A 21,804-nucleotide genomic window follows, 5' to 3' on the forward strand; every position below is an offset into this window, starting at 1 on the left:
TTCTGCAGGTTTGGAGTTTTATTAAAACAATTCAATAAATTAAGCACGCCGAAACACGTTCACCGTTTCCCACTGGCTAACGGGGCCAATCCTTGCGGGGCCCCCTTCCCCACCCAGAAGCATCTGTCGAAGCACAGCTGATGCGGTCGGTCCACCAAGCTCTTTCTTCTCTGCCGATTCTGGATCGGTGCACCCTTGAATCCTTTCCTGGCTCATGCAGCCACAGCGGACAGAAACTTCCTTTTGTTGCAGTAGAAAGTGAAAAAGACCACATCTTTAGGTAGCCCAGTTTGAAATCTCCCTACTGATTTCATGCTGTGCAGGGAGGTGACGGATGAACGGACCATGTGCAGCTTTGAGGCTGTTATGCCCTCTCAAGAACACATTTCCCCAGCCCTGCTGGGCAGATTCGGTAGACGGCCCTCCAGCCTGCGCTAAGTTGAAGTTCTGTGCCCCCCTTTGCATGCATCCTTCCCAAACCATCGCAAGCAGAAGGGGGGAGAATCAGGGCTCCCTACAGAAGCTGTGAGCACCAAGCCAGTTCCCACCAGAGCTGCCTGGGAAAAGGGTAGCAGGAGAGAGCTGAAGGTGTAATCAGTGGCAATTCATGACAAGCTGAAATGTTTTTAGGACCCTGTCCACCTTTTTATGGTCTCTTATGGAGCAGGCATGGTGTGGTGGTTAAGAGCATAGAATCACAGAGTGGGAAGGGACCTCCCGGGTCATCTAGTCCAACCCCCACACTGTGCAGGACACTCACTACCCTCTCGCTCCTCCACTGTCACCTGCCACCCCCTTGAGCCTGCACAGAATCAGCCTCTCTGTCAGATGGCTCTCCAGCCTCTGCCTAAAAATCTCCAGAGGTAGAGAACCCCCCACCTCCCGAGGAAGCCTGTTCCACTGAGGAACTAACTCTCAGGAACTTCTTCTGGATGTTTAGTCGGAGTTTGTTTTGAATTAATTTCATCCTATTGAATCAGCGTCTTCTAATCCGGAGACCCAGGCTTGATGCCTCACTCCTCCACATGCAGCGAGGTGGGTGACCTTTGGCGAGTCACAGTCCTGATAGAGCTGTTCTTTCAGAATGATGTGGGATCCGTCCTTAACAGAACGGGAATAATACTTTCTCTTTGACCATTCCCAGCTGGGCCTCAGAGGGTCCGAGACCCCAGAACTTCCTGACGAAGTTCTGTCAACGTAACTTTATGTCGGTTTGACAAAGAGAGTGCTGGCTCTCAAAAGCTCACACCCTGGAAACCTAGTCGTTCTTTAAGCGGCTACTGGACTGGAATGTTTTCCTTTTACCTACATCACAGTCCTGCTTAATCCCCGTCACCTGGGTTCTTGGTCTCTCCTCCAACGCATGGTTTTGCTGAGAAACGTTGGGAAAAAATCTAGAAGAAGCCATTCTCAGGCCTTCTGGGAAGGGATCCTCCCAAGGCACAGAAGAAGGAATTTACGGGCAGCCAGTGGCAGAGCCTCTGCTCAGCATGCAGAAGGTCCCAGGTTCAATCCCTGGCATCTCCAATTAAAAGGGCCAGGCAGAAGGTGATGGGAAAGACCTTGGCCTGAGACCCTGGAGAGCCTTAGAGAGGGGCCATGGCTCAGTGGAAGAGCCTCTGCTTGGCATGCCGAAGGTCCCGGGTTCAATCCCTGGAAACTCCAGTTAAAAGGGCCAGACAGGAGGAGATGGGAAAGGCCTGAGGCCCTGCAGAGCCATGTGGCTCAGTGGTAGGGTATCTGCTTGGCACGCCAAAGGTGCCAGGTTCAATCCCTGCCCACTCCAGTTGAAAGCACCAGGTAACAGGTGATGTGAAGGACTTCTACTCAAACAAGACCCTGGAGAACAGCTGCCAGCCTGAGTTGACAATACTGAGGTGGGTAGATTCAGTCTAAGGCAGCTTCATCTGTCCGTCTCAGCAAAGAGCATGGTGGAAGGGGGGGAGTTGGGCGTCTCTCCCAAAAAGCCAGGCGACAGTCAGACCTCAGGGACGCCTGTGTCTATTAAACAACTGCCTCCCCCACCCACCCAGTCCCCTTCCTCAACACAATGGCCCACTCAGACGTGATGACACTAGCGACCAACGCCGTCCCTTCAGGAGTTGTGTTTCCACTTCGAGCTGACTTTATCCAGCAGGTGCCGGGTGCTTTCCCGGAACTTGCACTGGGTGAAGTAGAACAGGATCGGGTCCAGGACGCTGTTCATGCTGGCGAACGGCCGGGTACACTTGTAGGTGATGGCGAAGGACTGCAGGGTGACGCAGGAGACGCCGGACAAGGAGCGGACGATCAGGTAGATGGTCTTGGTGAGGTGGAACGGGAAGAAGCTGACGGCGAAGACGATGACCACGATGACGATCATGCGGATGGCCTTGTCCTTCTTCTTGCGGACGGCCAAGCCGATCAGCTCGTCCTTCTGGCAGAGGATGCGGGTCATGGAGCAGTAGCAGCCCACCACGAGGACGAAGGGGATCAGGAAGCCCGTGACGGTCAAGCTGATGCCGTACGGGAAGTAGCTGGCCGAGCGGTCCGGGGGGCTCAGGTCGTAGCAGACGGTCCGGTTCCGCTGGGTGCCGGTGGAGGCGAAGACGAAGGTGGGCAGGCACTGGGTGACCACGAGGAGCCACACGACCCCGCACACCGTCCAGGTGAAGCCCTTGCCCCTCTTCTTGTGCCAGGTGGAGAGCGGGTGGCAGATGCCCAGGTAGCGCTGGACGCTGATGCAGGTGAGGAAGAGGATGCTGCCGTGCAGGTTGGTGTAGAACTGGAAGCGCACAAAGCGGCAGGTGAAGTCGCCGAAGGGCCAGTAGTCCTTCTGGGAGTAGTTGTAGATGAGGAGGGGCAGGGAGCAGATGTACAGGAAATCGGCCACCGCCAGGTTGAGCATGTAGATGGTGGTGCGGGTCAGCGCCTTGCGGGAGAGCCAGACCTGAGCTATGACGACGGAGTTCAAGGGCAGCCCCACCACGAAGACCACGGAGTAGACCAGCGGCAGCAGGATCTGCTTGAACTCCTCGTGGAAAGTGCAGGAGTTCGTCCCACCGGCAGAGGTGGTCAAGTTATCCATCCCTGACCTACCGGGTCTTCCTTGGGCTCCACTCACATCCCAGGTTGTCCTTCAGCCAAGCAGAACCTGCAGGTGAGAAGATGCACAGCAGTTAAGAACACGGGAATGTAAGAGCCTCAGAAGAGCCCTGCTGGGTCAGGCCAGGGAGGGTCCCTCCAGTCCAGCCTCCCGTCTCACCCAGGGGCCAGCCAGGTCCTCTGCAGGGCGAGCCACAGGGCAGAGAGGCCGAGGCCTTCCCCTGAGAAGACCCTCAGAAGAGCCCTGCTGGGTCAGACCAGGGAGGGTCCCTCCAGTCCAGCCTCCCGTCTCACCCAAGGGCCAGCCAGTTCCTCTGCAGGGCCAGCAACAGGGCAGAGAGGCCGAGGCCTTCCCCTGAGAAGACCCTCAGAAGAGCCCTGCTGGGTCAGACCAGGGAGGGTCCCTCCAGTCCAGCCTCCCGTCTCCCCCAGGGGCCAGCCAGTTCCTCTGCAGGGCCAGGAACAGGGCAGAGAGGCCGAGGCCTTCCCCTGAGAAGACCCTCAGAAGAGCCCTGCTGGGTCAGACCAGGGAGGGTCCCTCCAGTCCAGCCTCCCGTCTCCCCCAGGGGCCAGCCAGTTCCTCTGCAGGGCCAGCCACAGGGCAGAGAGGCCGAGGCCTTCCCCTGAGAAGACCCTCAGAAGAGCCCTGCTGGGTCAGGCCAGGGAGGGTCCCTCCAGTCCAGCCTCCCGTCTCACCCAGGGGCCAGCCAGTTCCTCTGCAGGGCCAGCCACAGGGCAGAGAGGCCGAGGCCTTCCCCTGAGAAGACCCTCAGAAGAGCCCTGCTGGGTCAGACCAGGGAGGGTCCCTCCAGTCCAGCCTCCCGTCTCCCCCAGGGGCCAGCCAGTTCCTCTGCAGGGCCAGCAACAGGGCAGAGAGGCCGAGGCCTTCCCCTGAGAAGACCCTCAGAAGAGCCCTGCTGGGTCAGACCAGGGAGGGTCCCTCCAGTCCAGCCTCCCGTCTCCCCCAGGGGCCAGCCAGTTCCTCTGCAGGGCCCGCCACAGGGCAGGGAGGCCGAGACCTTCCCCTGAGAAGACCCTCAGAAGAGCCCTGCTGGGTCAGACCAGGGAGGGTCCCTCCAGTCTAGCCTCCCCTCTCACCCAGGGGCCAGCCAGTTCCTCTGTACGATACGATACGATAACATTTATTGTATGTAGCCAAAGGCCATTACAAAACACAATTAAAACAATATGGCACAAATATAAACAAATAAAACAATATTTCTCCAATATTGTGTACCTAAAAATGTAAACATGGACTACTAAGTTACAATAAAAGAGATAAAATGGTGTATCAAGGTGGAGGCTCGTGTAAAAATGCATTAGCTCGAATCTTCCTGGCAGCCAGAGCAAAAAGTGCCACCCTATAAGAGATATAGGGGTCGACATCTGATAACAGATAGGTGACTTTGTTAAAATCAGAAATAGGGTGAGAGTTTGGTAATAGCTTGGCAAGGAATTTGCCCCTGGGTTCGGAGTACAGGGGACAAGCCAAGACATAGTTTGGCAGGTCCTCCACAGATGGATTTCCACATATGCACAGGCGTTGGGCTGTGGGTATTCGGAGATATCGCCCAGAGAGCATGGCTGATGGCATCATTTCAAACCGCAAAGATGTTAGGGCCATTCTAAGATTACGTGTCGTTATATTTACTAAATATGATGCTCTGGAATGGTCTTTTTTAATTGTTTTATACCATGGGGCTGCTTGTGATAGCTGTATTGAGGAGTGGTCGATCAGAGAGTCAGCTTTGAACACCCAATCACGTAAATCAGCCTCCCGTCTCCCCCAGGGGCCAGCCAGTTCCTCTGCAGGGCCAGCCACAGGGCAGAGAGGCCGAGGCCTTCCCCTGAGAAGAGCCTCAGAAGAGCCCTGCTGGGTCAGGCCAGGGAGGGTCCCTCCAGTCCAGCCTCCCGTCTCACCCAGGGGCCAGCCAGTTCCTCTGCAGGGCCAGCCACAGGGCAGAGACGCACAATACCCCACTCCCAATTTTGTCACCCAAGTCTTGCTCTTTTCTCCCTATCTGGAGCAATCTTGATTTACTGTTTCCCACATTTTTCTACTGCTCCATGTTGCTTGTTGCTTCACTTCAAAAGAAAAACAAGGAACCTTTCCAAGGCAATATTCTCATAATAATATATATTTTCCATTTCAATACAATTTCTTTTATATACATGAAGAGTCAACCATAACGGTTTCCAGATAATTTCCCTTTTCAATATCTTCTTCAGTGGTTGAGTCCTCCAATATAAGTTTGTTGTCACAATAGTGGAAAAATCCTGCAGCCTTTCCTTATATCAGTATTTTAATATCAATAGGCCATTGGCTCAAAGGGACTGGGGAATGTTAGTCAAAGACCATTCCCCAACCGTTACGGTTGACTCTTCACGTATATAAAAGAAATCGTATGGGAATTGAATATATACATAATTACAAGAATATTGCCTTGGAAGGTTCCTTGTTTTTCCGTTGACATTCTATTGTGAACCTTCCTTTTTTCATGTTGCAATCTTGTTGTTTCACTTCATTCATTATTGTTAATCTGAGCTATCTGTATTGTTTCTGTTTTATGTGAACTGCCCTGAGCCTTCAGGGAGGGCAGTATATGGATGGATGGATGGATTCTCCAGGAATGTTCAGCCTGGAGAAAAGGAGGTTGAGAGGGGACATGATAGCCCTCTTTAAGTATTTGAAAGGTTGTCACTTGGAGGAGGGCAGGATGCTGTTTCTGTTGGCTGCAGAGGAGAGGACACGCAGTAATGGGTTTAAACTTCAAGTACAACGATATAGGCTAGATATCAGGAAAAAAAATGTTCACAGTCAGAGTAGTTCAGCAGTGGAATAGGCTGCCTAAGGAGGTGGTGAGCTCCCCCTCACTGGCAGTCTTCAAGCAAAGGTTGGATACACACTTTTCTTGGATGCTTTAGGATGCTTTGGGCTAATCCTGCGTTGAGCAGAGGGTTGGACTAGATGGCCTCTATGGCCCCTTCCAACTCTTCTATGATTCTATGTATGGATGGATGGATGGATGGATGGATGGATAGATGGATGGATGGATAGAAGGACAGGTGGACTTTCATTCTAGCTGTATCTGACAAAGTGAGCAGGGACTCAAGAAAGCTCCTCTCCTGCCCCCAATTTTGTTAAGCCTTGAAGGTGTTCCTAGACTCTTTTCTACAACAACACGCAGGCTGCCCATGTTGTCAATTCACAGGGTCGCCACAAACTGGAAGCGACTCGGGGTAACTTCAGACAGAAAGGTTCACCAGCAGCATACCAGGGATCTGGATGTGGTCTGTCGGCGTGCCTGTGGCTTAGGAAGTGCTGATACAGCGAGGCCTGCATCCGGCAGCGTCTGCTCTTTTCCTTGAGTCGCTCAAGGAATTACCATTTTCGACTGCCAGCAGGTGGCACCATTACCACGCGTGGAGGAACAGCTGCTGCTTCCCCTTCAGGCAGTCCAAGCGGCCGCTAGAGTGATGGATATTTCGGAAGGTTCCACAGCTCTGCAACAGAAGAAGGAGAGGAATTGCTGATCGCCACTGTGGGATGGTGGGGGAATTTCTTCCAGGCTGGATTCTGGAGATTTGTGGTGGTGGTGGTGAGGGGGGAATCACTTGGACATGAAACTGGGATCACCGTGGGTGGGCAGGTAGTTGTGAGTGTCCTGCATAGTGCAGGGGGTTGGACTAGATGACCCTGGAGGTCCCTTCCGACTCTAGGATTCTAATAAAGAAGAGGAGGAAGAGGAAGAAGAAGAAGGAAGAGAAGGAGGAGGAGGGGTTGGTTCTTATGTGCCGTTTTTCTCTACCCAAAGGAGTACAGATTACAGAACAACTTCTGGGGTTTCCTGACGCCCGAAAAATGTTCCAGGAGGTTCTCAATGGTAGAAAAGACGAGAAAGGCAGGCCTAGGTAAACAACATCTACTGGGTTTCCCTTGTCCACATGTTTGTTCACCGCCTCAAAGAATTTTAAAAGTTTAGGGAGAAAAGATATTCCGTTACAGCAGGGGTAGTCAAACTGCGGCCCTCCAGATGTCCATGGACTACAATTCCCATGAGCCCCCACCAGCAAACGCTGGTGGGGGCTCATGGGAATTGTAGACCATGGACATCTGGAGGGCCGCAGTTTGACTACCCCTGCGTTACAGGAACCGTGCCTGACAGAATTCATGGCTTTTGTATCTTGATTTTTCTTTCGATTAATGTTCCCTGGAAGGTCCATAATGAACGTCATCGCAAAGGCTTTTGAGACTGATATTATGGTAACTTTAGTTCCCTCTGTTCATTTTAATTTATACCTGCCTTTCTCCCAGTTTAGTGCCAGGATTACGTGCTGCAGTTTCTAATCTGGAGAACCGGGTTTGATTCCCCGCTCCTCCACGTGCAGCCAACTGGGTGACTTTGAGCTACTCACAGTACTGTCAGCCCCCACCCTACCTCACAGGATGTTTGTTGTAGGGAAAGGAAGGCGATTGTAAGCTGCACTGAGACTCCTTCGAGTAGTAAAAAGTGGGGTACAAAACCCCCAGCTCTTCTTTCCCAAGGAGGACCTAAAATGGCTTTCATGGTTCTGGCCCATCCCTCTGGGGCAAGAGAGAGCAATTCTGCTCCATCCTCCGTGTGGCAGCCTTTTAAATACTTGAAGATGGTTCTCAGATCCCCTCTCAGTCGTCTCCTCTCCAGGCTAAACAGACCAGGCTCCCCCAACCTTTCCTCATACGTCTTGGTCTCCAAACCCCTCACCATCTTCATTGCCCTCCTCTGGACACGCTCCAGTTTGTCTACATCCCTCTTCAACTGGGATGCCCAAAACTGAACACAGGACTCCAGTTTGGTGTAGTGGTTAGGAGTGCGGACTTCTAATCTGGCAAGACAGGTTTGATTCTGCACTCCCCCACATGCAGCCAGCTGGGTGACCTTGGGCTCGCCACGGCACTGATAAAACTGTTCTGAGCGAGCAGTGATATCAGGGCTCTCTCAGCCTCACCCACCCCACAGGGTGTCTGTTGTGGGGAGAGGAAAGGGAAGGCGAAGCCGCTTTGAGATTCCTTCGGGTAGAGAAAAGCGGCATCTAAGAACCAATTAGTCTCCTCCTTCTCTCTACCCAAAGGAGTCTTAAAGTGGCTTCCAGTCGCCTTCCCTTTCCTCTCCCCACAACAGACACCCTGTGAGGCTGAGAGAGCCCTGAGATTACTGAAGAAGAATAGTTCTTCTATACCGCTTTTCCCTACCCAAAGGAGTTTCAAAGCAGCTTCCATTCACCTTCCCTTTCCTCTCCCCACAACAGACACCCTGTGAGGTGGGTGAGGCTGAGAGAGCTCTGATATCACTGCTCGGTCACCCAGCTGGCTGCATGTGGAGGACCAGGGAATCAAACCCGGCTCACCAGATTAGAAGTCTGCGCACCTAACCACTACACCAGGCTGGCTCAATGAAATCTCCTTCTACCTGTATCAAGAAAATTTTCTTTCTCTTATTGCCACTGGAGTCAGATCACCTTTGCCACTGCTTTGAACAGCATTTCCCCCTGAACCAGGAAACGGAGAGGAATGGGGACGCTGCGTCAAGCTTCAAGGCAATGGATTTCTTTCTACACTAAACCCAATGGGCTCCTGGCAATGACTGGCTGGGTCACGTTTTTGAAATGAGATCCAGCCAACAATACGCTCTGTTTAATTACACCGATCTCTCTGCATCGCCTTTTGTCCTCTTCTCCGGTTGCCGTTGCCGTCTTGGAGACTTTTCACAACTGAAAGGCAGGTTAGGAATGTGGGCACCAAATCAGCAGCTCTTCTTTCCCCCCTGAGACTATCAGGTTGCAATTAAGCACAGGGCAACCGGGGTGGGGAGTCCCCACTGGAAGAAAAGGCCAAGTGTCCCCCCCACTCCAGGCCTCTGAGTTCAGGGAACGTGCTATGGAGGAGGGGGGAGCTAATTCTCTGAAGCTCCTGCTGCACTGCTACAGTCTCCACCTGACCCAGCAAAAGACCGCGGGATCAGGGAGGGAAGGCCGGTTTAGGTCCTGCAGTGCCAGAGCATAGTGGGGTACCCGATCTCTCTTCCTGAGCACATGAACACCTGAAGCTGCCATCCAATTAAGTATTGTCCACTCAGACTGGCAGGTGCTCTCCAGGGTCTCAGGCAGAGGTCTTTCCCGTCACCCCCTGCCTGGTCCATTTAGCTGGAGATTCTGGGGGTTAGAATCATAGAATAACAGAATTGGGAGGGACCTCCTGGGTCATCTAGTCCAACCCCCTGCACTACGCAGGACACTCACAACCCTCTCACTCCTCCACTGTCACCTGCCACCCCCTTGAGCCTTCACAGAATCAGCCTCTCCGTCAGATGGCTCTCCAGCCTCTGCTTAAAAAACTCCCAAGATGGAGAACCCACCACCTCCCGAGGAAGCCTGTTCTACTGAGAAACCACTCTGACTGTCAGGAACTTCTTCCTGATCTTTAGATGGAATTTCTTTTGAATTAATTAATTTCATCCCATTTGTTCCGGTCTGTCCCTCTGGGGCAAGAGAGAACAATTCTGCTCCATTCTCTACATGGCCGCCTTTTAAATACTTGAAGATGTTTATCAGATCCCCTCTCAGTCGCCTCCTCTCCAGGCTAAACAGACCAAGCTCCCCCAACTTTTCCTCCTACGTCTTGGTCTCCCAACTAGGGTTGTGCGATTCGGCTGGTTCGGCGGCCGTTCCCTCCGGGCGCAGCCAGCGCCACTCCGCGCGGGGGGGAGGGCGGTGCCGGCAGCGGCGTGACAGCGGGCGCAACCACACAGGCACGCCTGCGTGGTTGCGCCCGCTGTCACGCCGCTGCCGGCACCGCCCTCCCCCCCGCGCGGAGTGGCGCTGGCTGCGCCCGGAGGGAACGGCCGCCGAACCAGCCGAATCGCACAACCCTACTCCCAACCCCTCACCTTCTTTGTTGCCCTCCTCTGGACACATTCCAGTTTGTCAACATCCCTCTTCCACTGGGGTGCCCAAAACTGAACCCAGGACTCCAAGTGAGGCCGAACCAGAGCAGAGTAAAACGGTACCATCACCTCCCGTGATCTGGACACGATACTCCGTTGGATACAGCCCAAAATCCCATTTGCCTTTTTGATCTCTTTTTGAAGAGAAAGACAGAAGTCTAGAGGCACTTTAGAGACCAACTCGATTTCCAGAGTGTGACTCTCGAGTCGAAGCTGCCTTCATCAGATACAAGAAGGAATGGGGATCCCTGAGTCCTATTCAGCCAGATTTGTAAAGAAAGGATGCAAGGAAAAACCAGAAATAAAGAACTAGAACACAGGACAGGCATGGGAGGAGGAATTGTACAAGACCACGGCATTTACTCAATCAAAACATGGCATCATACCTACGCTATGATGGACTGCAATAGTTTCAGATCCAGTTCTGCTGCAAAGGAACCAATAGTGGCCAATTTCCACGGCTTAAACCAGGGGTAGTCAAACTGCGGCCCTCCAGATGTCCATGGACTACAATTCCCAGGAGCCCCCTGCCAGCATTCGCTGGCAGGGGGCTCCTGGGAATTGTAGTCCATGGACATCTGGAGGGCCGCAGTTTGACTACCCCTGGCTTAAACCCATTCATCCCATCTACTCACCTCAAGCCGTGCATCAAAGGGATGGCTTAGGAGAGCCCGTTTGGTGTCAGCACCCTCCAATCCGGAGAGCCGGGTTCGATTCCCTACTCCTCCACCCCATGCAACCAACCGGGTAACTTTGTCCAGTCCCAGTTCTCTCAGAGCTCTCTCCGCCCCACCTCGCTCACAGGGCACCTGCCCCGGGGAGAGGAAGGGAAGGCGACTGAAAGCCGCTTGGAGAGTCCCTTGGTTGTTGAAAAGAGGGGTATGAGAAGACGAGCTCTTCTTGTCCTAAAACGCACACCCCAGCGGCGTCTGCTGCGCCTTCCTCAGTTCAACGGGCCTTTATAGGTTCTCCAAGGAAACTGTCCAAGCATGGGAGGGACGTCAGCCCGCCAGGTGCCAGTTGACACACAGATGGCAGATAGCATCAGCAAAGCTGACCCGTCCAGTAACCACATCCTGGACACGGGGCTGGCTGGCTGGCACAACGGCGATTGCGGGAAGCAGGATCCGGGGGGAAAGATGATGTTTGGGCTTCGGCAAGAGGAAGTTCAACCAAACTCCACTTCTAAACTAACAAAGGACACCTTTTGGCCCGTGCAACCAAATTATAGCTGTCTTCGGAAGAGAGAAAGCCATGGATATTTCCAGTTGGATCTGTTCTTCACTTGGGTCTAGCATAGGCTGACCATGTTCTCTTGATACGGACAGGGGACATTGAGGTAGGGAGAATGTGATGGGAGTGTGGGAATGTGTCCTTTGGGGGTGGCCCAAAGAATTTTTTGGGGTGCAGCTTGGCCCCAGGGTCTGGCTGGGTGACTATCCCATGAACAGCCCACTTTGGAGCATCTGGCACCAGAACAGTCCTGCATAGTGCAGGGGGTTGGACTAGATGACCCATGAGGTCCCTTCCAACTCTATTAGTCTACGATTCTTTCATTCTAACTGGGCTTTGGACCAGGAAATGGCACATGTCCTCTCAAAGGGGGGGGGAGTCCCCTGAATGTGGGAATGTATGACATGTGGTAGAATCAGAGGATTATAGAGTTGGAAGGGACCTCCTGGGTCATCTAGTCCAACCCCAGCACTATGCAGGACACTCACAACCCTCTCGCTCACCCACTGTCACCTGCCACCCCCTTGAGCCTTCCCAGAATCAGCAAACATGCCTCACGGAATCTCCTTCAAGGAAGTTTTCAAACATGTTCAGGGTTCAAGAACTGGTCAGGGGCATACCCCTCTTGTGACCTGTCCAAACAGGGGTTTTGCATTACGGACTGATGAAAAAAGGGCTTAATTGGTATAATTAAGATGTCGTCGAACTGGGGCTGCCTTGGCAGCTGTAACTCAATGCCTGCCCCACACATATTTTGCCTTTTGATCTCGGCTTAAGAATTCCTGGCACCAGGTGGCTGCTCTGGCTGCACTGAAAGAGCGGATCTTCCCTCCTCCTCGTCTTGGTATCTAAAGCGTCCGGGAACGCGAATGGGCATTAATTTGCCGTTATGTAAAAACCAGCGGGAGGAGTGGAGGGCTGAGGGCCTCTGGGGCTCCCTCTCCACAAGCAGCCAATTAAGTCATTGTGTAGCGATTAAATTTGAGCTTGCTCGCTTTTCCACTGGGAGAGAAATGCGCAGAGGGACCCGCTCCACCCTGGCGCTGGCTTCCTCCCTGCCCCCACGGGACAAGACGCCTCCTAGGATTTCAAATCCCACTTGCCAAAGTAAATTCCAAACACAAGAATCGCTGTGCTCAATCAGCACACGGCATCTGATGGGGTCGTCCTGCTTCGATCGGTCACATTTTTATTTAATCCCAGTTTTCCTCCAGAGAGTCCAGGCTTTCCCTGCTTTCACAGCAACCCTATGAGGTAGGCTAGGCTCAGAAATGGCAACTGGCCTACAGTCACAAAGAGAGCTTTGAGGGTGAACAGGAATTGAGATTCTGGTGAAGGGGCCATGGCTCAGTGGACGAGCCTCTGCTTGGCATGCAGAAGGTCCCAGGTTCAACCCCCGGCAACTCCAGTTGAAAGGACCAGGTAGTAAGTCATGTGAAAGACCTCTGCCTGAGGCCATGGAGAGGGGCTCCAGAAGCCCTCCCCCTCTGGCCCCCCAAGCACCAAGAAGACAGAGCATCACTGCCCCGGACACAGGAACAGAAGCTATTTTGGTTCAGGCCAATGGTCCATCCAGTCCAACACTGTGTCATACAGTAGCCAAGACCCAGGTGCCATCAGGAAGCTTACCTGTACGACCAGTAGACCCTCCCCATTCTTGCTCCCCAAGCACCTAGAACAGGGGTAGTCAACCTGTGGTCCTCCAGATGTTCATGGACTACAATTCTCATGAGCCTCTGCCAGCGTTTGCTGGCAGGGGCTCATGAGAATTGTAGTCCATGAACATCTGGAGGACCACAGGTTGACTACCCCTGACCTAGAAGTCAGAACATCACTGCCCCATTGTTCCATCTCTGCCTTGTGGCTGAGAGCCACTCATGGACCTCTGCTCCAAATATTTATCCCATCCCATCCCAGCGCTGTCTGCACTTATAGTCTCCATCACTTCTTGCGTCAGGGAATTCTACCTGTTCATGACACTTTGGGAGAAGGACTTACTTGGACCTATTCCAAGCCATCTGCTCCTTAATTTCCCCAGAACCCTGGTTGGGAATCCCTGCAACAGAGAGGAAGTGGCAACCTCTTGATATGGTTTCTAGCTTAAATTAATTGGACTGATTTCAAACCAGTTTTAATGTATTTTTGTCTGTATACAGAAGGCTGTGAGCCACCCTGAACGTCCAGGGAAGAAAAAGAAGAAGAGTTGGTCTGTCTGTCTGTCTATCACTTTTCTCTAGCTGGAGTCTCAAAGTAGCTTACAATTGCCTTCCCTTACTCTCCTCACAACAGGAACCCTGTGAGGTTCCTATCACTCATCAACTATAACCTGCCACCCCCTTGATCCTGCACAGAATCAGCCTCTCTGTCAGATGGCTCTCCAGCCTCTGTTTAAAAATCTCCACAGAAGGAGAACCCACCACCTCCCGAGGAAGCCTGTTCCACTGAGAAACCGCTCTGACTGTCAGGAACGTCTTCCGGATGTTGAGACGGAATTTAGAATAATAGAGCTGGAAGGGGCCTCCTGGGTCATCTAGTCCAACCCCCTGCACTAGGCAGGACACTCACAACCCTCTTGCTCCTCCACTGTCACCTGCCACCCCCTTGAACCTTCACAGAGTCAGCCTCTCCATCAGATGGCTCTCCAGCCTCTGCTTAAAAATCTCCAAAGATGGAGAACCCACCACCTCCCGAGGAAGCCTGTTCCACTGAGAAACCGCTCTAACAGTCCGGAACGTCATCTAGAAGTTTAGACAGAATTTCTTTTGCATTAATATCATCCTCTTGGTTCTGGTCCGTCCCTCTTCTAGCAAAAGATCCCTTTTCTTCTTTTTTGTATTATCAAAGAGCAACTTAAAGCTTTTGTTGTTGTTGTCAGGTCCGAAGTTGCGTCCGACCCATCGCGACCCCATGGACAATGATCCTCCAGGCCTTCCTGTCCTCTCCCATTCCCCGGAGTCTACTTAAAGCTTTTTAAAAACTTTAAAACCCCAAACTGATTGGAGATAAAGCCCAGAGGTTTCTGTGGGCTCAGCCAGCAGCTAATTCTGCGCTGAGAAATACCTTCCTTCCAGCCCTTGTTCTTGCGCTCCAGAAGGCCCTTTGAGCCCAAGACCTTCTCCAACATTGTTCGCAGATGTTTGGGGCTTTAGGCGCATGGAGAGGGTCGGCCTTCTCTTGCACTGCATTTCCGGAGCGGCGTGTCAACGGGAGACACTGGGGCGTGTTCCTAACATCCCGTCGGAGGGTTGACCGCAGGGTCAGGCCGTTCCCAACAAGGCGTTGCTTTGATCACAAACACAAATAAAATCTCCCTCTGCGGCCCTGACCTCTCGAACACTCACAACAATCCCTCTATAAAGTCCATGCGCCCAAGGGATGTTTTGGAGCCTGCTGAGATACGGCAGCTGTTTGCACAAAAAGACCCACACCGGCGCCAAAGAAGGGAGAGGATACGAAATCTGGAGAAAGGGCCTGAATACAGCCACTGCCCGCAAGGCCTTGCCAACGTGGAACAAACACCATAGATTAGTTGTGTCCAAGGGGTGGAAATCTCCCACATATGCGCTCCTGAGATGTGGGAGAACCAAGGAGAAGGACCATGGTTCAGGGGCACAACATCAGCTTTGCATGCAGAAGGTCCCCGGTTCAATCCCCAGCAGCCCCTGTTAAAGGGATCAGCTAGGAGGTGATGTCATAGGCCTCCCTGGAGCCTGGAGAGCCTTGGCTCAGTGGCAGAGCATCTGCTTGGCCTGCAGAAAGTCCCCGGTTCAATCCCCGGCATTCCCCATTAAAAGAACTAACTAGAAGACGACGTGAAGGACCCCTGCCTCGAGACTGTGGAGGGCCACTGCCAGTCTGAGTAGAAACAGCTGCTGACTTGGATGGACCATAGTAGAAGGGAACTTCATGGCCGGGAGCCAGAGCATCTGCTTGGCATGCAGAAGGTCCCAGGTTCAATCCCAGGCAGCATCTCCAGCTGAAAAGGACTCAGTGGCTGATGGGAAAGACCTCCACCTGAGACCCTGCCTGTGATGGACCAAGGGTAGCTGATTTACTCCACGTTTCCATGGTGTGTCCTTTACAACAGGGGTAGTCAACCTGTGGTCCTCCAGATGTCCATGGACTACAATTCCCATGAGCCCCTGCCAGCATTTGTAGTCCATGGACATCTGGAGAACCACAGGTTGAGGATCCCTGCTTTACAAGCTGATATACAAGTCAAGATGACTGGGAGGGAGAGGGAGGGGGAGGGAAGGCAGATGGCCCCCGGGGCTGGAAGCAAGAAGCCCGGGTATCCAATTTGGAGCCTTTGACAGTGAGCCAAGCGCCAGATGTGGGCTGCAGGCAGGGAAATGTGCTGAGCCCTGGCACAGCAGATGCCCCCAGAACATTGTGCCAGCTGCCAGGGGTATTCTAATGTGCTCTCTGCAAGAGTCCAGAGAGGGGAGTCATCTTCAGTGCAGACCCGGCGGTCACAGGGATATTGACTTTGTCCCCTGCAGCTGAATCCCCCGGCCAGATTTCAGAGGACTTTGCTCTAGACCAGGGGGCTGGGGGGGGGGGACGGAGGCCCGAGCAGATAAATATTTGCCAGAATAAAACGATCAATGTCTTCTCAACTTCAGGGTCAAAAGGGCTGTCCGTTTTAAAGGCTATGCTTTGGAAGACAGCCATGTTAGAACACGAGAACAGAGCAAGGATAATGGACTCTCTGTGCCAAGGAGTATTCCCTTCTGTCCCCCCCTTTTGCTTCCTTGGGTGCCCTCAAGTCCCAGGATTTTGGGAGAGGGAGAAATATTTCTCTTGGTCAGCTCTCTCCACCCCATGGCAGCTTGGTGTTGGGGTTAAGAGTGGCAGCCTCTCATCTGGAGAGCCAGGTTTGATTCCCCACTGCTCCTCCCCATGCAGCCAGCTAGGGGACCTTGGGTTAGTCACAGTCCTCTTAGAGCTGTTCTCACAGAGCAGTTCTCTCTTAGCTCTCTTAGCCTACCTCATGGGGTGTGTCTCTTGTGGGAAGAGGAAGGGAAGGAGATTGGAAACTGCGTTGAGACTCCTTTGGGTAGTGAGAAGCAGCATATAAAAACCAACTCTTAACAGAATCACAGAATCATAGAGTTGGAAGGGGCCATACAGGCCATCTAGTCCAACCCCCTGCTCAACGCAGGATCAGCCCAAAGCATCCTAAAGCATCCAAGAAAAGTGTGTATCCAGCCTTTGCTTGAAGACTGCCAGTGAGGGGGAGCTCACCACCTCCTTAGGCAGCCTATTCCACTGCTGAACTACTCTGACTGTGAAAATTTTTTCCCTGATATCTAGCCTATATCGTTGTACTTGAAGTTTAAACCCATTACTGCGTGTCCTCTCCTCTGCAGCCAACAGAAACAGCATCCTGCCCTCCTCCAAGTGACAACCTTTCAACCACTTAAAGAGGGCTATCATGTCCCCTCTCAACCTCCTTTTCTCCAGGCTGAACATTCCCAAGTCCCTCAACCTATCTTCATAGGGCTTGGTCCCTTGGCCCCAGATCATCCTCGTCGCTCTCCTCTGTACCCTTTCAATTTTGTCTATGTCCTTCTTGAAGTGAGGCCTCCAGAACTGCACACAGTACGCCAGGTGTGGTCTGACCAGTGCCGTATACAATGGGACTAGGACATCTTGTGATTTTGATGGGATGCCCCTGTTGATACAGCCCAAAATGGCATTTGCCTTTTTTACCGCTGCATCACACTCCCTGCTCATGTTTAGCTTAACTCTTCTTCTATAAACTTCTCCCTTGAGCCCCCCCCCCTTGTCTGTCTCATTTTTGAATAGACTCTTTAGCCTGTTTTTCTTAGGGGAGATTCTCCAATATCATCATCATCGTGGTCAACCTCCTCTGTATATTTTCCAGCTCTACAATGTTCTTTTTTGAGATACAGGGATCAGAAACATCTGTATACAGCATGCCGAAGGAGTCTCAACGCGTCTTCCAATTGCCTTCCCTTTCCTCTCCCCACAACAGACACCCTATGAGGTGGGTGAGGCTGAGAGAGCTCTGGGAGAACTGCTCTGTCAGAACAGCTTTATCAGTGCTGTGACTAGCCCAAGGTCACCCAGCTGGCTGCATGTGGAGGAGGAGCGGGGAATCAAACCCGGCCCCCCAGACTAGAAGTCCACCCTCCCAACCATACACCAAGTCGCTTCTGTCTGGCATGCAAAAGGTCCCAGGTTCTATCCCATTAAGAGGATCAGGTAGGAGGTGATGTCATCGTGGTCACCCTCCTCTGTACTTTTCCCAGCTCTACAATGGAATGTCCTTGAGACTGGAGAGCCATGGAGAGGGGCCATGGCTCAGTGGAAGAGCATCTGCTTGGCATGCAGAGGGTCCCAGGTTCAATCCCCAGCATCCCCAGTTAGAAAGAAAGGACCAGGTAGAATGTGACAGGAAAGGCCACTGGCTGAGACCCTGGAGAGCCATGGAGAGGTACAGCGAGCGGCTCAGGGGTTGGCATGCAGAAGGTTCCAGGTTCAATCCTCAGCGTCCCCAGTTTAAAAGTCAGAATACCTTTATTGGCATTAAAAAAAAGAACGGGTAGGAGATGATATGTAATGGCTGCATGACACTTAAAGCTTCCATAAATCCAGAGGGGAGGGGGGAGCCGCAGTTCAAAACACTGTACAAAAAAGCACTTTACTTCGTCTGCAGCAGGAACAATCTCTCTTTATGACCCCTCAGTGGGCTCGTTTGGCAACAAAGCCAGGAACTGAATTGCTTTTTGCCAAGCGTGCCCAGAACGTACTGCTGGGTTTGAGGGAGGCTTGATGCAGCATTTTAGCTGACAGTCGGAACGCAGGCGATCCATCAACAGCAGGTCCCTCCAGGGATTCCCAGAGCCCCGGATCTGGACAGCAGCTGCAAGGTAGCTGGTAGAGCCAATCTAGTCCCACCCCCTGCTCAGTGCAGGACCAGCCTCCAGCATCCAGGAGAAGGATCTGTCCAGCCGCTGCTTGAAGACCCCCAGTGAGGGGGAGCTCCCCACCTCCTTAGGCAGCCCCTTTCACTGCTGAACTAGACTCCTATAATCCTACAGTGGGAAGTGTCCATGAAGGCCATTTGCCCCCCCCCCCCCCTGCTCAGTGCAGGACCAGCCTCAAGCATCCAGGAGAAGGATCTGTCCAGCCGCTGCTTGAAGACGGCCAGTGAGGGGGAGCTCCCCACCTCCTTAGGCAGCCCCTTCCACGGCTGAACTAGACTCCTAGAACCCTAGAGTGGGAAGGGACCATAGAGGCCATCTAGTCCCACCCCCTGCTCAATGCAGGATCAGCCTCAAGCACCCAGGAGAAGGATCTGTCCAGCCACTGCTTGAAGACGGCCAGTGAGGGGGAGCTCCCCACCTCCTTAGGCAGCCCATTCCCCTGCTGAACTAGACTCCTAGAATCCTAGAGTGGGAAGGGGCCATGCAGGCCATCTAGTCCCACCCCCTGCTCAGTGCAGGATCAGCCTCAAGCACCCAGGAGAAGGATCTGTCCAGTCGCTTCATGAAGACGGCCAGTGAGGGGGAGCTCGCCACCTCCTCAGGCAGCCCCTTCCATGGCTGAACTAGACTCCTAGATTCCCAGAGTGGGAAGGGACCATAGAGGCCATCTAGTCCCACCCCCTGCTCAGTGCAGGATCAGCCTCAAGCATCCAGGAGAAGGATCTGTCCAGCCACTGCTTGAAGACAGCCACTGAGGGGGAGCTGCCCACCTCCTCAGGCAGCCCCTTCCATGGCTGAACTAGACTCCTAGAATCCCAGAGTGGGAAGGGACCATAGAGGCCATCTAGTCCCACCCCCTGCTCAGTGCAGGATCAGCCTCAAGCATCCAGGAGAAGGATCTGTCCAGCCACTGCTTGAAGACGGCCAGTGAGGGGGAGCTCCCCACCTCCTTAGGCAGCCCATTCCCCTGCTGAACTAGACTCCTAGAATCCCAGAGTGGGAAGGGGCCATGCAGGCCATCTAGTCCCACCCCCTGCTCAAGGCAGGATCAGCCTCCAGCATCCAGGAGAAGGATCTGTCCAGCCGCTGCTTGAAGACAGCCAGTGAGGGGGAGCTCCCCACCTCCTTAGGCAGCCCCTTCCATGGCTGAACTAGACTCCTAGAATCCTAGAGTGGGAAGGGACCATAAAGGCCATCTAGTCCCACCCCCTGCTCAGTGCAGGGGAACTGTCTCTCCCATCTGGTATGTATAGAACCCTGCACTTCTCTTTACTAAATTGCAACTTGTCCTCACTTCCCCACTTCCCCACCGTTTCACTAAATACAGTGATAGTGGGGTGCTTCTATCATATTCTCTGGAAAGGCAAGGCCAATTTTGCACCTGGGGAGTACATGCAGGGACTCACAGGTAGCCCTCTCTGCCGCTTTGCAATTCTTCTTCAGAAGCTGGAGGACCGGAAGAAAAACTCCTAGGGACCAGAGAGGACCCCCCCCCAGTAGTATTTTGCCTGTCTTTGTTCCTTGGATATTTTTGTACTCCCTCTCCCCAAAGACTAGAACTCAAGGGCAGCCCATGAAGCCGATGGGCAGTAGGTTCAGGACAGACTAAAGGAAATGCCACTTTACACAGAAAAGAATTAAAATGGTTCTGCTGATTCTGGGAACTTGGGCAGATTGTGAGCAGGTGAGCAGAAGGGATTGTGTGTCACAGCTTGGCTGTTGCAGCCCTTTCTGGCATGCCCAGAGAAATGACCCTTTGGGATCATGAAGTGAGTTTCCTCCAGACTGGCCAGGGATCCTTCATTTTGTGTGTGTGTGTGGGGGGAGGGGGGGTTAATCTAGGCATGGAAATGGAGCCACTGTGGGTGGGCAGGTAGTTGTGAATTTGCTGCATTCTGCCAGGGGTTGGACTAGATGACCCTGTAGACCCCTTCCAACTCTAGGATTCTATGAGTTTGGCGCCAGATGATGTAGCAATGGGCACAGGCTTAAACAGCTTTAAAAGAAGAAGAGCTGGGAGTTTTGTACCCCGCTTCTCCCTACCCAGAGGAGTCTCCAGATGTGGAATGAATGTTCCAAGTAAACAATCAATGCTTTAGTGATGTGTGTGTCGGCTGGAGACCAGTCGTAATTCCAGGAGATCTCCAGCTGGAGACTGGCAAACCTAGTTTGTTGTGGCGTCTGATGCAGCCACTGGTAAAGAGGCATCAATTCACTTCATGTTTTATTTGCAATTTCTTAAAAAGGCTACCTGGGGACGGAGGAGAGGTAAACTGCCCCGAGGCGCTTAAGACCTAAAATTCATACGGTTTGCATGTGCCAAAATAAGTGATTTATAAATCGCTCTGCTTTCCCCCTCCTGGGAAAGGACTTTGAGTTGATCGTTGACATTACTCAAGAGGGCCGTGCCGAAATTTCTATCCCAGTCCCTACAGTTCATGAAACAGTTGTTCGAAGTTGCAGACACAATGCCTTCTTTGAGCAAAAAGCAGGAAAAACTCCATGAAGGCTAAACAATGAGAAACACGATGGAAAACGTAAACAGCAATTTCGGGGAGTTCCGTAAGGATAACGTCAAAGTGGTGGTCTTTTTGGTAGATATCCTTTAACCTTCTGTGTGTTTCCTGGCAGCAGGAACATTCAATCCGTTTCCAGTAGTGGAGACAGCAGGTGTCGGCTTACGAATTGAGAATTCCCCGCGTGAGTCATGAGTTTCCTGCATTCTGCAGGGGGTTGGACTAGATGACCCTGGAGGTCCCTTCCAACTCTATGATTCCCCAATCAGCATCAGCAGAAAAGCTTGTTTTGATTTTACACCTTGTTCGGTGTGAATTGCACAAGGCCGACTAGGATTGAGAAAATTTCACGGTTGCTCGCAACCTTCATCAAACTTCTCACGGCTTCTGCAAGACACAGAAGATTCCTGTAAGAGGACTGGATGTCCACTCAGCCAGGAAACACACAGAAGATTAAAGAATATCTACTAAAGAGTCCACGGCTTTGAAGTTAGCGCTTCTGAACTCATACAGAGTGCTGGTTATGTTTTCCATCATGTTTCCCATTGTTTAGCCTGAACGTGGTTTTTCCTGCTTGTTGTTATGACCGCGTATCCCATTTGAAGCAAAAGACAGCTGGAGCCAACTGGGGTCTCGTTTCATTAGTCACAAGGGATACCCAAAGCAGGATTCAGTTAGCCCCCCTGGCTGGTTTTACTGCAGAATGCCGCACAATTTGGCGAGACTGATCAGAAGCAAAGGATAAGCTAGGCCGCTGAATCATGCAGAGATGCTGCGGGAAGCCTCTTTTGTGGTTGCTCGCTTTCTGTCTTGACTTGGTTCGAGGAATATTTTTATACAGGCTTCCTCGGGAGGTGGTGGCTTCTCCTTCTTTGGAAGTTTTTAAGCAGAGGCTGGAGAGCCATCTGACGGAGAGGCTGATTCTGTGAAGGCTCAAGGGGGTGGCAGGTGACAGTGGAGGAGCAAGAGGGTTGGGAGTGTCCTGCACAGTGTGGGGGTTGGACTAGATAACCCAGGAGGTCCCCTTCCAGC

General features: G+C 52.5%; 1 protein-coding gene across 5 annotated transcripts in view; it reads right to left on the reverse strand.

Annotated features, from left to right (window-relative positions):
• The window catches only part of P2RY6 (pyrimidinergic receptor P2Y6), a 35,929-nt gene continuing 14,125 nt past the window's right edge, over positions 1-21,804 (reverse strand). For 2 of the 5 annotated variants that reach the window (XM_077341210.1, XM_077341214.1), the window contains exons 2-3: positions 6,360-6,588; positions 1-3,133 (exon numbers count right to left, since the gene is read on the reverse strand). In XM_077341210.1, coding sequence (XP_077197325.1) covers positions 2,096-3,067 — 972 coding nt within the window. In that variant the 5' untranslated portion in view covers positions 3,068-3,133; positions 6,360-6,588 and the 3' untranslated portion in view covers positions 1-2,095. Of the gene's footprint in view, positions 3,134-6,359; positions 6,589-10,702; positions 11,006-14,360; positions 14,613-21,804 lie in introns of those variants that run through there. The other 3 variants (XM_077341211.1, XM_077341213.1, XM_077341215.1) reach the window with 3 other exon arrangements.

This window comes from Paroedura picta, chromosome 6, assembly GCF_049243985.1.
Source record: "Paroedura picta isolate Pp20150507F chromosome 6, Ppicta_v3.0, whole genome shotgun sequence".
NCBI classification, from domain to species: domain Eukaryota; kingdom Metazoa; phylum Chordata; class Lepidosauria; order Squamata; family Gekkonidae; genus Paroedura; species Paroedura picta.